The sequence below is a fragment of the Trifolium pratense genome, linkage group LG3 (assembly GCF_020283565.1).
Source record: "Trifolium pratense cultivar HEN17-A07 linkage group LG3, ARS_RC_1.1, whole genome shotgun sequence".
In the NCBI taxonomy this organism is placed as follows: Eukaryota; Viridiplantae; Streptophyta; class Magnoliopsida; order Fabales; family Fabaceae; genus Trifolium; species Trifolium pratense.
The window spans coordinates 35,462,173-35,478,536 of record NC_060061.1 but is presented as its reverse complement, the minus strand read 5'-3'; the positions used below and the strand labels follow the sequence as shown (position 1 = coordinate 35,478,536).

The 16,364-nt window shown below is 31.7% G+C and overlaps 2 protein-coding genes across 2 annotated transcripts; both read right to left on the bottom strand.

Moving 5' to 3' along the window:
* Positions 1–3,392: 3,392 nt before the first annotated feature.
* LOC123917913 (defensin-like protein 1) lies at positions 3,393–4,034 on the bottom strand. The gene is made up of 2 exons (XM_045969837.1): positions 3,898–4,034; positions 3,393–3,796 (listed from the first exon to the last, which is right to left on the bottom strand). Exons 1-2 carry the CDS (start codon positions 3,950–3,952, stop codon positions 3,630–3,632), a joined length of 222 nt encoding a protein of 73 aa, XP_045825793.1. The 5' UTR covers positions 3,953–4,034; the 3' UTR covers positions 3,393–3,629.
* A 3,905-nt stretch (positions 4,035–7,939) lies between these two features.
* Positions 7,940–8,417, bottom strand: LOC123917912 (defensin-like protein 1). The gene is made up of 2 exons (XM_045969836.1): positions 8,332–8,417; positions 7,940–8,236 (listed from the first exon to the last, which is right to left on the bottom strand). The coding sequence occupies exons 1-2, from the start codon at positions 8,387–8,389 to the stop codon at positions 8,070–8,072; spliced, it is 225 nt and encodes a 74-aa protein (XP_045825792.1). The 5' UTR covers positions 8,390–8,417; the 3' UTR covers positions 7,940–8,069.
* Positions 8,418–16,364: the final 7,947 nt, after the last annotated feature.

The window sequence follows — 16,364 nt, the reverse complement described above, 5'->3', positions numbered from 1 at the left end:
ATTGAGAGGACTCCTGCTTCTAGTACTAGGAGGTTAAGGAGCAATGCTGGTAAAGGTGTAGCTGTTTCTAATGTTCCTGTCAAGACTGCCAAGGAAAAGAAAATCTATGGTCTTAAAAGACAGTGGAGTAAGATTACTAGGCCCTCTGAGCCAAAGAAGAAGCTTTTGAGGAGGAAGACTATTTCCTCTAGTGATTCAGAGTTTGAGGAAGACCAACATGCTACTGCATCGCCTGCAGCATCCTCAAAGAAGTCTGTGAAGAAAAAGAGGATCCCTCGAGATGTATCCCCTGTACCCATTGACAACATTTCCTTTCAACGTGTTGAAAATGTTGACAGGTGGAAATTTGTGATAAAAAGAAGGCTTCCTGTGGAAAGGAATTTAGGTGAAGATTTTTTTTTTCAATGCCAAAAGTTTGTTGATATGATTAATGCAGCTGGATTGATGAAAACTACAACTGGGCTCCAACTACTCATTCCAATACTCTGGCTACAGGTTTGGCTCGGTTTATATATGTTGTAGGGACAAGATCACCTTTTGACTTTGGTTCTTATATTCTTGATGAAACTGTTCTGGATATTAAGTCATGTGTTGTGAAGATGCCTATAGCCTTCCCTACACTGATGTGTGATATTGTTCTAGCTCAACATCCTGACATTTGTACTAAGGCTAGTGTTCCTAGTAAGAGAGGTTGTGATTTGTCTTTTGATTTTAGACTGTTTGAGGGTACACATGCTGCAGACTGTGCTGCATCATCTGTCAATCAGTCAACTGATGTTTTGCCTAGGAAGCAAATGATTGTTGACCTCAAGGTGTTTTCCAATGTCAATCCTGGTGTTCTTGATGATAATGCAGGTGGTGATACTAAGGTAGAGGAGGAGGACTCTGACGCAAGTCCTTCTATGTGCCTTGCTTATGCTTTATTTGCATGTCCTTTTGGATTTTAATTTTGTTGGCTACGCCCTGATGCTCTCTGGATTGTAACATGCACAATCCATGCTTTATGTAATATGCACTTTATGATCTCTTATGCTCTGATACTCTCTGCACTATGTTTCTCTATGATCTGATAACTCTGTGGAAGTTCTGCTCCTACTGTGTGATACTGACTTTATTTGTCAGAATTTATGGCTAAAAAGGGGGAGTAATATCTGTTATGCATGGTGTGATGAAGAATGCTATAGCATCTAGTATAGCATGTTGTTGGTTTTATGTGATATGCATGTTTTGAGGGGGAGTGAAGTTTATGCATATATTGAGGGGAAGTAGGTAGAATTTATTTTTCTACTACTTATGATATGCATGTCTGAAGTGTTCATATAGGAATTTATTTTTCCTATTCTCTGTGGCATTGCTTAAATTTTAAGGAGTTTATTTCTCCTATCTTGAATCCACTATGTGGGAGTTTATTTCTCTCTATCTGTACTTTGAGGCTAGATGTGTTATGTTCCGCTGTTGCATGCCTCTGATGCTTACGTGCTAGCTATCTTTTCATCTGATGAATTTCTTACTTTCTTTCTTAGTTGTGTGCTTATGTTGACTCGAAGGAAAGTTTAAATAGCTTAGCATCGTTCTACTTTCTTTCCTAGTTGTGTGCTTATGTTGACTCGAAGGAAAGTTTAGACTGTATCTCTCTATGCACTGGCCTAAGGTTGTTTTAGCCAAAATTTGCCAAAGGGGGAGATTGTTGGTGTTTTGATTGGCTACATTTTGCAAAAGCCAACCAGCCAGATGCTGGACTGAGATGCTATAGCATTATAGTACAGCATACTGATACTCTGTTTTCGTGCAGAATTTTTATTTCAAATCTGAGTCAAGATTTGCTCCAATTATATATTCAAGCACGTGCGCCTGGGCAAAACGAGTCTTGCTCAGCAAGTTTTTATTGAAGTCGGCTGAAGGAACATTATTTAAAACAAAAATATAATTATATTATATTTTTGCGTTTTTTTTGTTTGGTACAACATGAATTATATTTCTGGAAATAATTTAGGGTTGGGCCGCAATTCCTACAGCTGTGTTTGTCTGAAGACCTAACTTGGACATCAAGACAATTGAAGACTATAAATATGTGAAGCCTCAAGCTATTCTACTCATGTATTCTAAACCTTGTCTTTCATAAAGCGTGCGTTTTTTTTAAGGTTTAGGTTGTGTGTCTTTTGTGAGCCTTTCTTGTATCGTTTTGATGCAAGTTTAGGACTGGGTTTGTGTTTATTGTAAGCTGCTCCTAAGCTTTTAAGCACGGAGTTAGTTTGTGTGATTCACTCATAAGCTTTTAAGCAAGAGTGTTGTCTAGTTTCTAGGAGAGTGTCTCCATCCTTACAATCATTATTGACAGCAACATAGTACGTGTTGTTAGAGGGAATTTGGGACAGGGTCTCATTATCTAAGAGGTTCTTAGATAGGATTGCACGGGTAGTGTCTAGGTGACGTTGCACTGAACTGGGTTAACAATTTCCTGTCTTATTTATTGTTCTGCAATTTATTTATTTATTTACTGTGTTCTGCGACTGTCTTGCTGCAACGTGTGCTATAGCATCTTGTGCAGCATTGTGTTCACTGCGTGCCAGATTTCAGTTAGCAAAAAAACAAGTTCAACAACAAGAACAACAACACCAATTCTTCGATCATCATTCATTTGATTTAATATTTTGGAAAATCAAAACAACAAAATTTAGATCTGAACAATGAGTTTTTATGTTTTTGAAGAAATTTATGAGTTTTTATGTTTTTGGATTTATGGATTAGAGATTGGGATGAAGTTTAAGATTGAAAATGAAATTTGGTTGTTGTTCTAGATTCATGTGTGTTGTGTTGTTTTGATTTTTTTTAATTGATTGGAAGAATGAGTTTTTTTTTAGTTGTTGCTATTTGTTTTCCCGTGAGAGAGATGAAGCTTGTTGCCGTTTGTTCTTCCCTTTCTTTTTTTTTTGGTTGCTTGTTTTTCTTTTAAATTTTTAATTTTTTTAAAGTGACATAGCTTATTATGTGGCATGATAAAAAAAAATTAAATAAATAAAAACTGTAAAAAAAGCCACATATGCTTGCCATATCAGCAAAAATAAGATTCTAAATCCAAGTTGTCAATCTAGGGAGGAAACACAAAGAATCTTGAGATTACGATGGGGGAATCCCAAATTTATTTTTTACAGGGGGTAAGACAAAATCTGCCTATTTTGCAGGGGGTAAAACCCTATTTACCCTTTTTATCTTTAATATTTTTAGGATTGCTCTTGCTTTTCTATTTACTTATAAGTTGATAGATCGTTTAGGAGAACTAACTTTCAATTCTTATGTGAAACAATTTATTGACTAGACTTTATAACATACCCCACGGTTGAACTCTGGATTACCATGAACTCCTTCCCTTAGAAATCGAAGATTAACACACAAAAATAACTAACAACAACTTCGAATATTTTTTAGTGTAAACAATAATAAATAGATGACAATGGTGCAATTTCACTACTCTTCCATTGAAAATACATCACAAAAGCATTACTGAATGCTGTCAAAGATACAAATAAAAGCAAAATACAAACAAATTAAAATAAAACAAGACACAAAAGTAATTAAAATTAAGGAGTAGCTAGTGAAACTGCAAAAGCTAATTAAGCACTAATAAGTGATTAACAACGCTTTTTGCAGAAGCAGCGTCTACGGAATCCCCTGCAATTACCACCTGGAAAACCTTCAACATGACAAACTGAAGCACAATTGTGATCACTCAAACACATCCCTTTAAACCTATGACTCTTAGATTCACAGTGTCTTCCCTCTGTTTCTACCACCATCTCTGCATTCATTGAATATTGATCAGTACGTAATTAATATGATTAACACAAATTAATATAACTTAATTAAACAGATTTCATTAACTGCATTAATAAGACTTACGTGAAGCAAGGAGAACAAGCAAAATGAAGAAAAATCCAAAGCGTGCCTTGTTCATGATTTTATCACTTACTATAAATATAATCTTTATCTAAGATATATGTTACTCTGTTAAGTGTTAATGAACAAACTTGCATAGGGTATACTCTATTTATAGAGGTGGAGTTTGTGTAAACTTTGAAAACCTATAAATTTCGAAAACTACACATGATTTTGTATTTTAGAGATACATTTAGTGCACAACATTTTTTTAAAAAAAAATATTAAACATGTGTGCACAACATTTTTAAGAAAACAGAGAAAGTGCACAACATCTATCAAGGACACGGACACCGGACACGACACGGACACTGACACGTCGACCCCGATAAAAATTTGAAAAAATGACATAATTTAGTGTAATCATAAGTGTCGGTGTCGGACACCAACACATGTCTGACACGGACACGCCTAATTTGAGGAGTGTCGGTGCTTCCTAGACAACATTTTAAAAAAACTACTACGTATGTCATATATTACAAATTTTTATTTTATATTAAATTTTATATAGATGTCAATTTGCATTCGTAAGCAAAAATAGCTATAGAGATTATTCGATTCGGGGACCTATGATCGGTGAAAAAAAAAATCATGGAGATGAAAACGGAGAAAGATTCTCTAAAAATAGTTTGAGGACGGAGATCATAAACAATTTATTTAGTTACTAGAAGTATTTTATACGTGATTTTTTAACGTTTTAATTATTTAATGATTAATTTTTAATTTTTTTCATGCTTGCCAATTGTTAGAAACACAAACTATTTTTTTTACGTATCCGATTCACTGAACCGTTTAATCCGATTTAGAATCATTTCTGTCAGTGGTTATAGGCTATCTATCTACTTTGATACTAGAGTTAGCTCACTAGAGATTTTCTTTTTTGACTGTATCACTAGAGATTTTCCGAAGAACCTAACATTAAAAATAACCAACAAAAGAAATTGACTCCACATTTTTGTCACATTTATACATATTTCTAACTAAATTTTTATCTAATTGTAGTAGTAGTAGTAATTTGTTCACGTGATATGAACCGACCATATATATGATCGTTATTAAAAAATGGTTTTAGTGATTTGAACTTTATTCAGCGCATGAACGATGTTTATCTTTTGTTGTATATACAGTCTGTTGTTGGATTCTCGATCGACCAAAAGAATTGGGAGCACAAGAATAGGGAAGCTGGAAAGTGGCTATGGGACGGTGCTGACACAGTCATCATAAATATAAAGCTTTGATAATTTGTCCAAAAAATGACTTGTTTTTTCTTCAAACTGCAAATGTTAGTGGACAGAATTTTTTTACTTTTGAAATTTAAATACATGGCCTTTATCAACACTAAATTGATCCAAGTGGTTAGAGTTTTGATCGTCTTAAACATGTGTTCAGAAGTTCGATTCCTGGTTCATTCTTATGCAGGGCCGGCCCTATGGGTGTGCAAGGTGAGCCACCGCACAGGGTCTCAAACATTTAGGGGTCTCAAATTATTTATATCGGTCTATTAAAAAAATTATATATATATATAAAAATAATGACTTTGTTACTACTAAAAATATTTTAGTACTAAAAAAAAATTAATAGACATACTCTTAATTTTATAAGTAACTTACGGTTGATTGTAAAAAAATGAAACTAACATTTCAAGAAAGTTTTTTTTTCCCGAAGGAACCGTAAGTTGATAATGATATTAGATTGAAGATGTATTTTAATGTTATTGATTAAAATATGTCGCTTTTAGATGTTATTTACTATGATGACTATTTTTTATGTTATTTACGATTCAAATAGAGAATCACTTTTAAAAAAATTATATTTTTTATGAAAGATCTATTTTTAATTTTCAAACAGGGCCTCCAAATACTCGGGACCGGCGCTGTTCTTATGTAAACAATTCGGTTGGGAGGAGAAAATCTATTTTATGTATCCCACAAGTTCCCAGTCGAAAATTAGTCATAACTAACGACACGGTGAAAACTTGTACCAATATCATGGTAACCTAGAAAGAAAAAATCACGACCTCTAACTCCTTCAATTTTATTCAAATTAATTGAATTATATTCAATTTTTTGTGGGCTTTTATTTTTTTTTTTTTATGGGTGAATTATATTCAATCTTAAATGTAGGTTTTAGATACCAAAGTATACTCTTACCGGTTTTAAATATAAGCAAAATACAACTTTTTAAATTTAATGAATAAATATATATTTAGACAATAAAATGGATCATATATACGTTTTATTCGATGAACTTAAAAGGTTGTTTTTTTACTTATATTCACAACCGAAATAGTATTGTGTACACCAAATTCTTCCTTAGGAGTAGAGGTGGGAACAGGCCAGGCCGGCCTACATGGCCTTAAGGCCTAGCCTACATAGGCTCAGGCCAGGCCAGCCTATTTCTTTAAATAGAGCAGGCCAATGCTTTTTTATAAGCCTATTTAGCTAAAAAGGTCAGGCCGCAGGCCATTAAAAAAGCCTTTTAGGCCTACTAGGCCGGCCTATTTAAGTTAACATGAATAATATTTTTATTACGATTATTATTTATATATTAAAATTTATACTTTGATTAAATTATAAATCTATTAACTTTTTAAGTAATTTAAGTTTATTAATCTACATTAGTTTTTAACATATATAAATGTATTATTATAAACTAGAATTGAAATATGATGACATATATAGTCAAATTCTCTAAAATATCAAATGGAACATTATTTTATTAGTTCATAAGTATATTTCAAAATAAATATAATTATTTATTTAAATATGTTCATATGAAATAGGCTTTTAAACAGGCTAACAGGCCACATCAGACTTTCAAAAGGCCAGGCTCAGGCCTAGAATTTAAGCCTATGATAGGCCACAGGCCAGGCTCAGACCTTCGATTTTTTGACAGGCCAGACTCAGGCTTGGCAAAGCCTAACTCGGCCTAGCCTATTCCCACCTCTACTTAGGAGGTTTGTTTATGTCACCAAGCGTGATAGCTTACTTGTATTCACAACGGAAATAGTATTGTGTAATAAAATTTATTCAATAATTTTGCCGTTTCAAAAAAAAAATTGTGTCAGCCCTTCTATATTGAAAGCAACTAGATCTAGTTTATATTAGAGATTTATTCAATATATTTAATCCAAACTTTAATAATGACAATCATCTTTTTAAAAGTAAAATTTATGGTTATTTTGGTCTTTTGCAACTAAGAGCATGAGAATAACTTAGAAAATTATATCATTAGTCTCAAATCCGTCTCAATGATCGCATGTATTTGGAACGGAATAACTTAGAAAAATAAAAAAACCACAACATTATTTGTTTCGTCTCAAATATGTTTCAAAGTTTCACACAAATTAGGGACAATTCCCATTGAAAAATAAAAAAAATATACAATATTATGTGGACCGTCCCAAACCCGTATCAATATTTTGCACAAATTTGGGATGAAATTTAAAAAAATATATCAAATATAAACTTGAATTGTGCATTCTGTTTTAAATTCGTCTCAAATTCTCGTACAGAATTGAAATTTGTCCCTAATCTGTCTGATAACGTAAAGTATGTGGAGACATAATCCATTTTGTATGAAATTTTCGTCCAACAATGTCAGATTTCTAGTAGTGAGCATGAACATCGGTCACTTTATGATCGTGTATTAAAAATTTCAAGAAAAAGTGTCGAGAAATGCAGAGCTTTGAAGTGTTGCCTTGAGGGCAACCGTGCCAAAATCTAGGCACTTGTAGCGAGTTTGTAGCAGAATTGTGTAAAGTGGTGGAAGGTTTGGAGTTTGTAGCAGAATTTTACTATCTAATTCAACATTTTATTCCACTATAGCCAACACTGAAACAGGATCATGCATGTGTATATATATATGACCTATAATTTTATTCCAATAATATAATATGTAATAATTGTATGCTATAAAACTGAACAAATAATTCATCATAAAATGTGATCAAGAAAAATAGTTGAACGCAAAGCAAAATCAAGTACCAATAGCAACAATGAATCTATGACAAGACAACTAGATAAATTTTATTTAATTTGCTTCTCAAGCTTTTAAAGAAAATAAAAGCTTAAATTATGCAATCAAGCAAGCTAGTAGTACAATATTACATCAAAGGTTCAAAGCCATTGATGTTTTTAACAAAGCTTGGTGCAAAAGCAACGATGGCGAAATCCTCTGCATCTTCCGCCAGAGAAACCTTCATTCCAGCAAACAAGTGCACAGTTGTGGTCACCAGAACATGGACCTTTGTATCCATGGCTCTGTGATTCACACACTCTTGCCTCTGTCTGCACCACAGTTTCTGCAATATCATTTTCAGCTATCATTATTATACAACAAACAAATTAACAAATGAGTAATACTATAAGTAATAAGAGAGTGAGAGTAGTTAATTACGTGAAGCAAAGACAGTGAGAAGCAAGATAAACAGGGCAAGTGATTTCATGATCTTCATTGTTAATAGTAAAATTCTTCAAGTTGTTGTGTTTGTTGTTCATTGTTCATTGTTCATGATCTTCATTTTATAGATGCATACTACTACTATTTAATTATAATAATAATTAAATTAAGTTTTAGGCGTATTTTGAGGCTCTTTGTGGATTTATCACTCTTAAGGTAGTACTTAATTATTCTTTAGAGTTTTAATTATTTATTGAATTTTTTTTGTTTTTTAGGATTATGAGAATACCAAAATTGGCTTTTGATTTCATTGACTGTGTCAAGAATGGTTCATTGTTTATGTTTAGGGAACTGATTGTGATGTCTTTCTAATTTAAAATAGTTATTGTGAATTTGAGTCTTATTATTAAGATGAAAATTTTGGTGTTATTATCTTGAGTTTTATGTCTTTAGTATTGTTATTGATGACAAGTAAATTACAGATTTTTTATGAATTTGTTGATGATTTGATTTGTTAATTTAAGGTAGCTTCTTTTAAAAGTTTAAAATATTCAGTACTCATTAGTGTGATTGGAACTGCTTATCTGTTAGGTATAATTCCTTAATGATGTGACTGAGTGAAACCATTTTCTTTTCACTTTAATTTTATTCATATGTCAATATCATTATCTCTGGTTAGGCTTCTTTCTGATGCAATACAACCTATGATATCTTAACTTACAATGTGCGACTGAAAAAAGTGTCTTTGAAGTAACATTGCAGACGCTGCATGTGGTGGGACGATATGGGAGGGAGAAGAAGGAGGTCGTCGTCGGGCTGAAGGTCGAATGAAGAAGATGTTTTTTTTCATTGAGAAATCGAAGAAGTATTTTCTTGAAGGAAAGTTTTAAGTTTTTATGTTAAAAACCAATAAAATAAAATGCCTATTGTATTTTATAAATTTCAATTTCAATTTAAAAAACAAAATATTTGAGGGTTAAATATTTTAAATTAAATATGTTTAGGGGTCATATATTGTAACTTTAATATGTTTGGGTCATAGTAGCATTTTAAAAAGATTGAGGGTACACATGGACGGTCCACACCATGGATGTCCTACGTGGCATCCTTTATATATCAAAAAGTCAGCTCTCCTAAATGCTGGCTTCTGATTGGCCAGTCAAAGACGGTTCTGGAACCTTCAATTTGAAGGCGGCACCATAGAATTTGCCTTTTATAGATGCATACTACTACTATTTAATTATAATAATAATTAAATTAAGTTTTAGGCGTGTATGATTTGTCAGATAAATGCAATGCGTATGAAAGGCCCGATACTCTAAAAATGACAAAGTATTGTGTCCGATACGTACTCGATATTGATACTCGTTCGATACTTTTCGATACACGTATCGCAGAAGTATCGGCAATTAATATTATTTTTTTAAATAAAATATAACCAATATTTGTCGGATACTTCTCTGATACGCGTATCGATTGAAAAAGTATCGGGCAAATAATATTTTTTTATGATGGAAACGTAGAAGAGGAGACCGATACAACTCATATTTTCTCTTAAGTATTGAAAGTTAGAGTATGATGTTACCAACGGTCTTTATTAGTTTTTCTCCTTGTCATGATTTGAACTCTGGATCTCCCACTCCTTAATATTTTAACTAGTCGAGCTACACATCTCACCCCTTTTTGGGTAGTACTTAATTTAATATATGTAATTGTCACTTGTTTTCTTATTTTGAGTAATTTAAATGTTAATTTTTATCATTATCAACTTTAGTTATGTTTATATATTATGCATTTATATATTTAATTTTAAATTTAATTTTTAAATAACATATCCTAAACGTATCGTATTGAAAATTTTGAAAAAAAATTCATATTAATGTTGTATTGTATCGATATCGTGTCACGTGGCAATAGTGATAGAGATATGGGAAATGGGTGATATGATATGAATTCACGTGACACATGGTGTAAGCAGAGAGTAGGGTTATGCAGCATGCAGTAGATATGTTGGATCAGAGATGGAGTTGTCATCTTGTGGTTTATTAGTAGGAATACTATTTGGTTTGGTCAATGGTAATTCCCAATGAGGACTTGTTTCAGGTTTCTGCATTGGTTGGTTTAGTTTGGTTCAAACTTGAAAGTGAAAACATCTTCAGCAGCAGTTTCACATGCATATCTGCACGCGGGTCATGTACTCTTCAACTCAATCAATACTGTAGTAGTATATGTCATGTCATAGCTCATTACATGTATATGGGAGACCGGATCCTTACGATGAATTGAAAGTTTATATCATAACTCATTCATATAAAATCAGTTTGTAAAATGAAGGGTATGACTCTTTATAAATTATAGTCAGATTATATCTTTAATCAATGTGGGACTTAGGGTGTGTTTCGTAAGATCAATAAGCTAACTAATAACTTATTGGACTATCTTATAAGTTTGTGATAGAAATGTATGTGCAGTTTGGTAGCAAGCTTATAACGTATTTTGATATGCTATTTAAAGTAGCGTATGAGTTTATAGCTTGTATCTTTTTACATTTTATTTCATATTTATCCTTATTATTTTTATTTTATTTATTTTTATTTTTTTAAAATTATAATAACTACCCACTAACCATCAATTGGCACTTGCTGACTGAGCGGGTGTAGGATGTTGGTCAGGGGTAGCTCAGTTGGCACTTGCTGACTGAGCGGGTGTAGGCTGTTGGTCAGGGGTTCGATCCTTGGCAGCAGCAATTGTAGTATTTTCTTTGTAAATAAGTTGGTGGTACTTATAAACCATCAACTTTTTTAAAAAAAAAAAAAAAAAAAACTACCCACTAACCATATATTTTTATGTCATTTTGTACTTACAATAGCTAAATTTGCTAAACACTTTAATTTTATTCTATCAACTATAACCTATCTTATAGCTTATTTTTACCTAACAGAATCTTGTTTTTCCAAGAATTCCAAAAACAAAAATAAATTACATGTATTTGTGGACTTGACCGAAGTTTCCTCACTTGTTGGATTGACAACTGGGGATTTATTGTAGGACAAGCGTCCCTCAAAGCTACTTCAAGTAAAATGGTCAAACATGAGAAAACGTGTCCTGACAATCAACATGCATGTGAATATTTTGAAAAGAGTTCAAAAAGTCATGTATAGCAATGTGGTGTCTTCTAGGTCTCGAGATGTAGTATTCAAAATGATTGATTTTGACATCCAAAAAGGGTTAACGACGCAGCTTGTTGCCCGTTTATCTTTCATTCAAGTGTAATTATCTTTATATATATATATATATATATATATAGTTATAAATATTTTTAGAAAAAAAAATAAAAAAAATTACAAACTTTTTTTTAACCAAACAAACTTAATGCATATCATTAACTAATAAATGTTCAATACATAAAGGAATATAATCTCAAATCTTTGGAAACTAGCCCAAACATTGGCCGCCCTAGCAAGAGTGTGAGCAACCAAATTCGCTTGTCTCATAACAAACTTAACCTCAAAGTATACATAAGAAGGATAATGTCGTTAACAATTAAACTAAATTATGAATTGTTTCGTCTTCTCGAATGGATCACGTCAACCAACAACTTTGAGTCACTTTTAAATTGAACTCGCTCAAATCCACGATGGATAGCCTCTTTCATAGCATGTAATAGTGTCGATGTTTCGCCTTCCACTATGGAATAAAAAGGCTGTTGTCATTGAGTCAAGCCAGCCACAAAATGTTCATTGGTATCACGAAAGCAAAGACCCATAGAAGTAACATCGGACCCAACTACAAACGCAGCATCAACATTACATTTTATTCATCTCACTCCTGGTTTCTCCCACCGAAACGGCCTAGAATCCTCAACAGGAACAACGTTATGACGCTGTAGTTGGTGGACAGTAAACGACTCATTCCAGACGGCGAACGCCATGCTTCCAACTTAACTCGGGGACTGAATATTGTCATTCCAGATCTTATCATTTCGATTTTGCCAAATGCACCAAAATAACGATGCAACCCGTCCTATCATTGCACTGTCCTCGTTTCTGCACATTCGAATTACCGTGTCTGCGACAGTCTCACGCTGGTAAGCTGCATTATGCAGCAACTGTGACATGCCTGCGACCGACCAACATTCGCGAGTTGCTATGCATCCAAAAAACACATGAATATCATCTTCGACCTCAACATTGCACACATGACAGCTTAGTTCACATTCTACATAACGTTGTCTCAAGCGAACTCGCGTCGACAGACACCTCCTACACAACCTCCATAGTAAGTGACGCGTTTTGTGAGGAGATTAAACTTTCCAAATATCATTCCAATTGCCCTCTACATGAATGTCTTTATTATTATTATTTTTTTATAAGAACTTGAATGCATTTATTACAGTATCTTTATGTAAACCGAATACATCAAATAAAAGAATACTCCCTCCGCCCCAAAATTTTATGCTATGTTTGGATGATAAAGGAAAGTTGAAGGAAAAAAAAGTAGAAGGAAAGATTGTTAGTGTTGGAAGAGAGAGACGGTAGCGCGATTCCCATTGGCGCGTTCAACAAAAACATTTTTTTTTCTTCTGTTTTTATTAGCTTAGGCAACGGTTTTTTGTGTTGCCTTAGGACTTATTATGTTCTCTTAGATGGTAATAGGCAACACTTTTGAATCGTTCTCTAAAAATGTTCATTAAAATTCTATTATATAAAAAATATATTACATACAAAAATTTAAGTCATAATAAATACAAATTTAATTATATAAGAAAATTAAGTTGTATACCATAATAATATTCTACGTACGTCAAGTGATTTAAAATTGTCATTGATTTATTTTAAACTAATACTTGCAGAAATTTGATCATCAAAAAATTATATATTTTATTATATTACACGAATACTTAAAAGATTGCATAAAGAAGGTTTTATTTTATTTTCTTAATAATATTAATAAGAATAAAATTATCTTCAAATTAAAGAAGGTCATTTAAAATGGGACGGAGGGAGTGTCTATTTTAGAGTTTTGCACGGAAATTAAGAAAGGATAAAGATTGACAAAACTAAAAAAGTAAAAGGATTAGGATTAGTCTGGTGACCATATATAGTTGGCTTAAATGCACTTTTGATCCCCCTATTTTCAAAAAAATGAAGTTTTGGTACCCCTATTTTAAAAACCAACTTTTTAGTCCCCAAATTTTATTTTTTTTTGAGTTTTGATCCCCTATTGCATTTTAAGGTTAATTTTGTTGATGTGGCATTGTCACTGATGCATATCAGCGTCCACGTGGACAAATTTAATATCTATGTCATTATTTGTTTTTAATTCAATAGAACTTATTTTATAAAATAATTTAATTAAACCTAAGAAAGTTCATTAAAATAAAAAATCCAAAAATTCACAACCTCTAATTTATTAAACCTAAGAAAAAACAAACAATCACAACATGGACATGATCATCTTTGATTCATATCAAACAATTGCATATTGAAAGCAAGTTTTGTGTTTCAAGAACCTTCAACTTTCATCATCATCCAACTTTATATAAAACCAATCTATAATTAAACTTCAAACTTAAAACAATTTTTGGGTTTTCATTCAAACTCATCCAAAGTCATAGATAGTTTAAAGAGTATGAGTAATTTCTATTGAAACACAAAATCATCTCTAATTTCTTTTCGTTTTTAAAAATCCAAAAATTGTTGAGTTTGAACGGAAACCATAGGATTAGTGAAATCCATAAGGAAGGATTCTCTCTGACGGTGAATAAAATTCTAGTAGTTGAAGGTTTGATAATTAGGGTTTCAAATTTCATATTTTATAAGATTTAACAATTATTATTTCAGTTGAATATATAATTCTAACAATTAAAATATTTTATAAATAAAATTTTATTGAATTTAAAAATATATAATAATGACATGGATATTAAATTTGTCCACATGAATGTTGCCACATCATTAGTTACAAGGCCACGTCAACAAAATTGAAACCAAAATAGGATGGGGGATTAAAACTCAAAAAAAATGAAAATAGGGGGACTAAAAAGTTGGTTTTTAAAATAGGGGGACCAAAACTTCATTTTTTTGAAAATAGGGGAACCAAAAGTGCATTTAAGCCTATATAGTTTAGTTGGTAAAGATATATATATATATATATATATATATATATATATATATATATATAGGGATTAGGATTTGAATGTTGAATTTCACGGGAAGAATATATAACAACTAAGTTATTTGAAAAGGAAAAAAAAGCTATTTATTTAGTACTGCATATGTGAGATAAATTTTCATTGTAAGAAAAAAATGTGAGATAAATCTTACATTATGCACAAGTTAATTTTCATCATTAGATTATTAAATTTTATCATGGAATCAAGTGAAATATGATATGAGTCATGTGACTTATTAATTTAATGGTGAGAAATAAAATCAATCACTGATGAATTGATTCAAGAAATAAGGGTATTATTTATGTTAAGCATGTAGTTAGAGGTGTGATTTCTGATTGATATATATGAAAAAAATTGGTTGGAAGTGAAGAATTCATCTTGTGTGCCCCACAAGTTTATCGATGGAGATTAGTCATTATTAACGGCAGTAGAAATTTCAGGCATGAGTTATTATGCATAAGGAATAAACTTATGCATGGTGCATAAACAAATCTCCACCATCAAATTGAATCTAACAAATCTCCAAACGCATCATTTCTCACCCCCAAATCAACAACAGCAACCCCTGAACGTCATCAGATTGCTTCGTAGTTAGTTTTAAACTAAAATCATGCCAAAATCATTTTTGTTGGGGAATGGTTTCACATTAGATGTACTTAATCATGCCAAAATCATTTTTAATGTGGAATTATTTCAGAGGGTTGTAATCCAAAACCATTTTGCTGTGGAATGATTTTGGGTGTTATTTATGCATGGTGCATAAGAAATTCGCTTATACACCATAACCGCTCCCGAAATTTCATATCAATATCATGATAATAAAAAAATCTAATAGTTTCTTCAAATAAAAGAAAATCTAATTGTGATCATGATTTTAGTTTAAAACAGTGTTCTATCAAAATCATTTTTGCTGGGAAATGATTTCATGAAATAGGGTTCTGCTACTAATTGTGATATCCAATTCAAAAGATTAATTTTGACAATTATTACACTTAGAAGATATTTAACGTTTTTTTATATTTACCAACATGCTCAAGTTGTAGTGCGGATATATGCATAGAATACGCAAGGAAGAGAAATAGAGATTTATTTTTGTTACTCTATTCCATTTTTGGTACGCACCTTACGAAATTACTAAAATATCTCTATCTCTTATTTAGCTAGCGAAAACCCTCAAAAGTACCATATTTTTATAACGTCCGCTACTTAATTTTTTTTTTATATATAGTTTTCGCTATTTAAGTAGCAGAAAGGTAAAAAGAAAAAAACATAATAACAAGTATCTGATAGAGTGACAAAAATAAATCTCAATAAATAAGGGAATTGGTTAGTGTTACATTAACAAAACGCAAGTTTCAATTTTGGGTTTGGGCCTTAATTTTGGGCTTGGTAAACCATATGATCCCCGCATGAGTGTTTTTGTTTATTTAATTTTACAATGAAATATAATCAACGACATAAGAAGAAAAAAAAAACAACAATTAGATACAATTTCCACGAAACCAACTAAATAGATATAATTTCTAATCTTAATCTTAAATCTACCTATATTAGAAAATAATATAGATAAGAAATTCTCAGTTTGTCCCTTTTAAATTTTTTGTCACATCATTCAATTAAGATTATTTTGTGTTTTTATTCAAAAGTTTGTAAAATATTAAAATGCTAAAATCTATCTATATTATATATAAGAAATTCTCAGTTTATCCCTTTTTAATTTTTTTCCACATCATTCAATTAAGGTTATTTTGTGTCTTTATTCAAAAGTTTGTAGAATATTAAAATGCTAAAAAATTTCTCAACAAGATTCAAACCACTAACCTTTTAGTTACAAGTCTTATTACATTTACCACTA

What these genes read in the sequence shown, in the direction of transcription:
- LOC123917913 (XM_045969837.1), bottom strand. Translation starts at nt 3,952, where the DNA reads ATGAACAAGGCACGCTTTGGATTTTTCTTCATTTTGCTTGTTCTCCTT. An exon ending in GCTTGTTCTCCTTGCTTCAC is followed by an intron (nt 3,797 to 3,897) that starts GTAAGTCTTATT and finishes CAATGAATGCAG; the next exon opens with AGATGGTGGTAGAAACAGAG.
- LOC123917912 (XM_045969836.1), bottom strand. Translation starts at nt 8,389, where the DNA reads ATGAAGATCATGAAATCACTTGCCCTGTTTATCTTGCTTCTCACTGTC. An exon ending in TCTCACTGTCTTTGCTTCAC is followed by an intron (nt 8,237 to 8,331) that starts GTAATTAACTAC and finishes ATGATATTGCAG; the next exon opens with AAACTGTGGTGCAGACAGAG.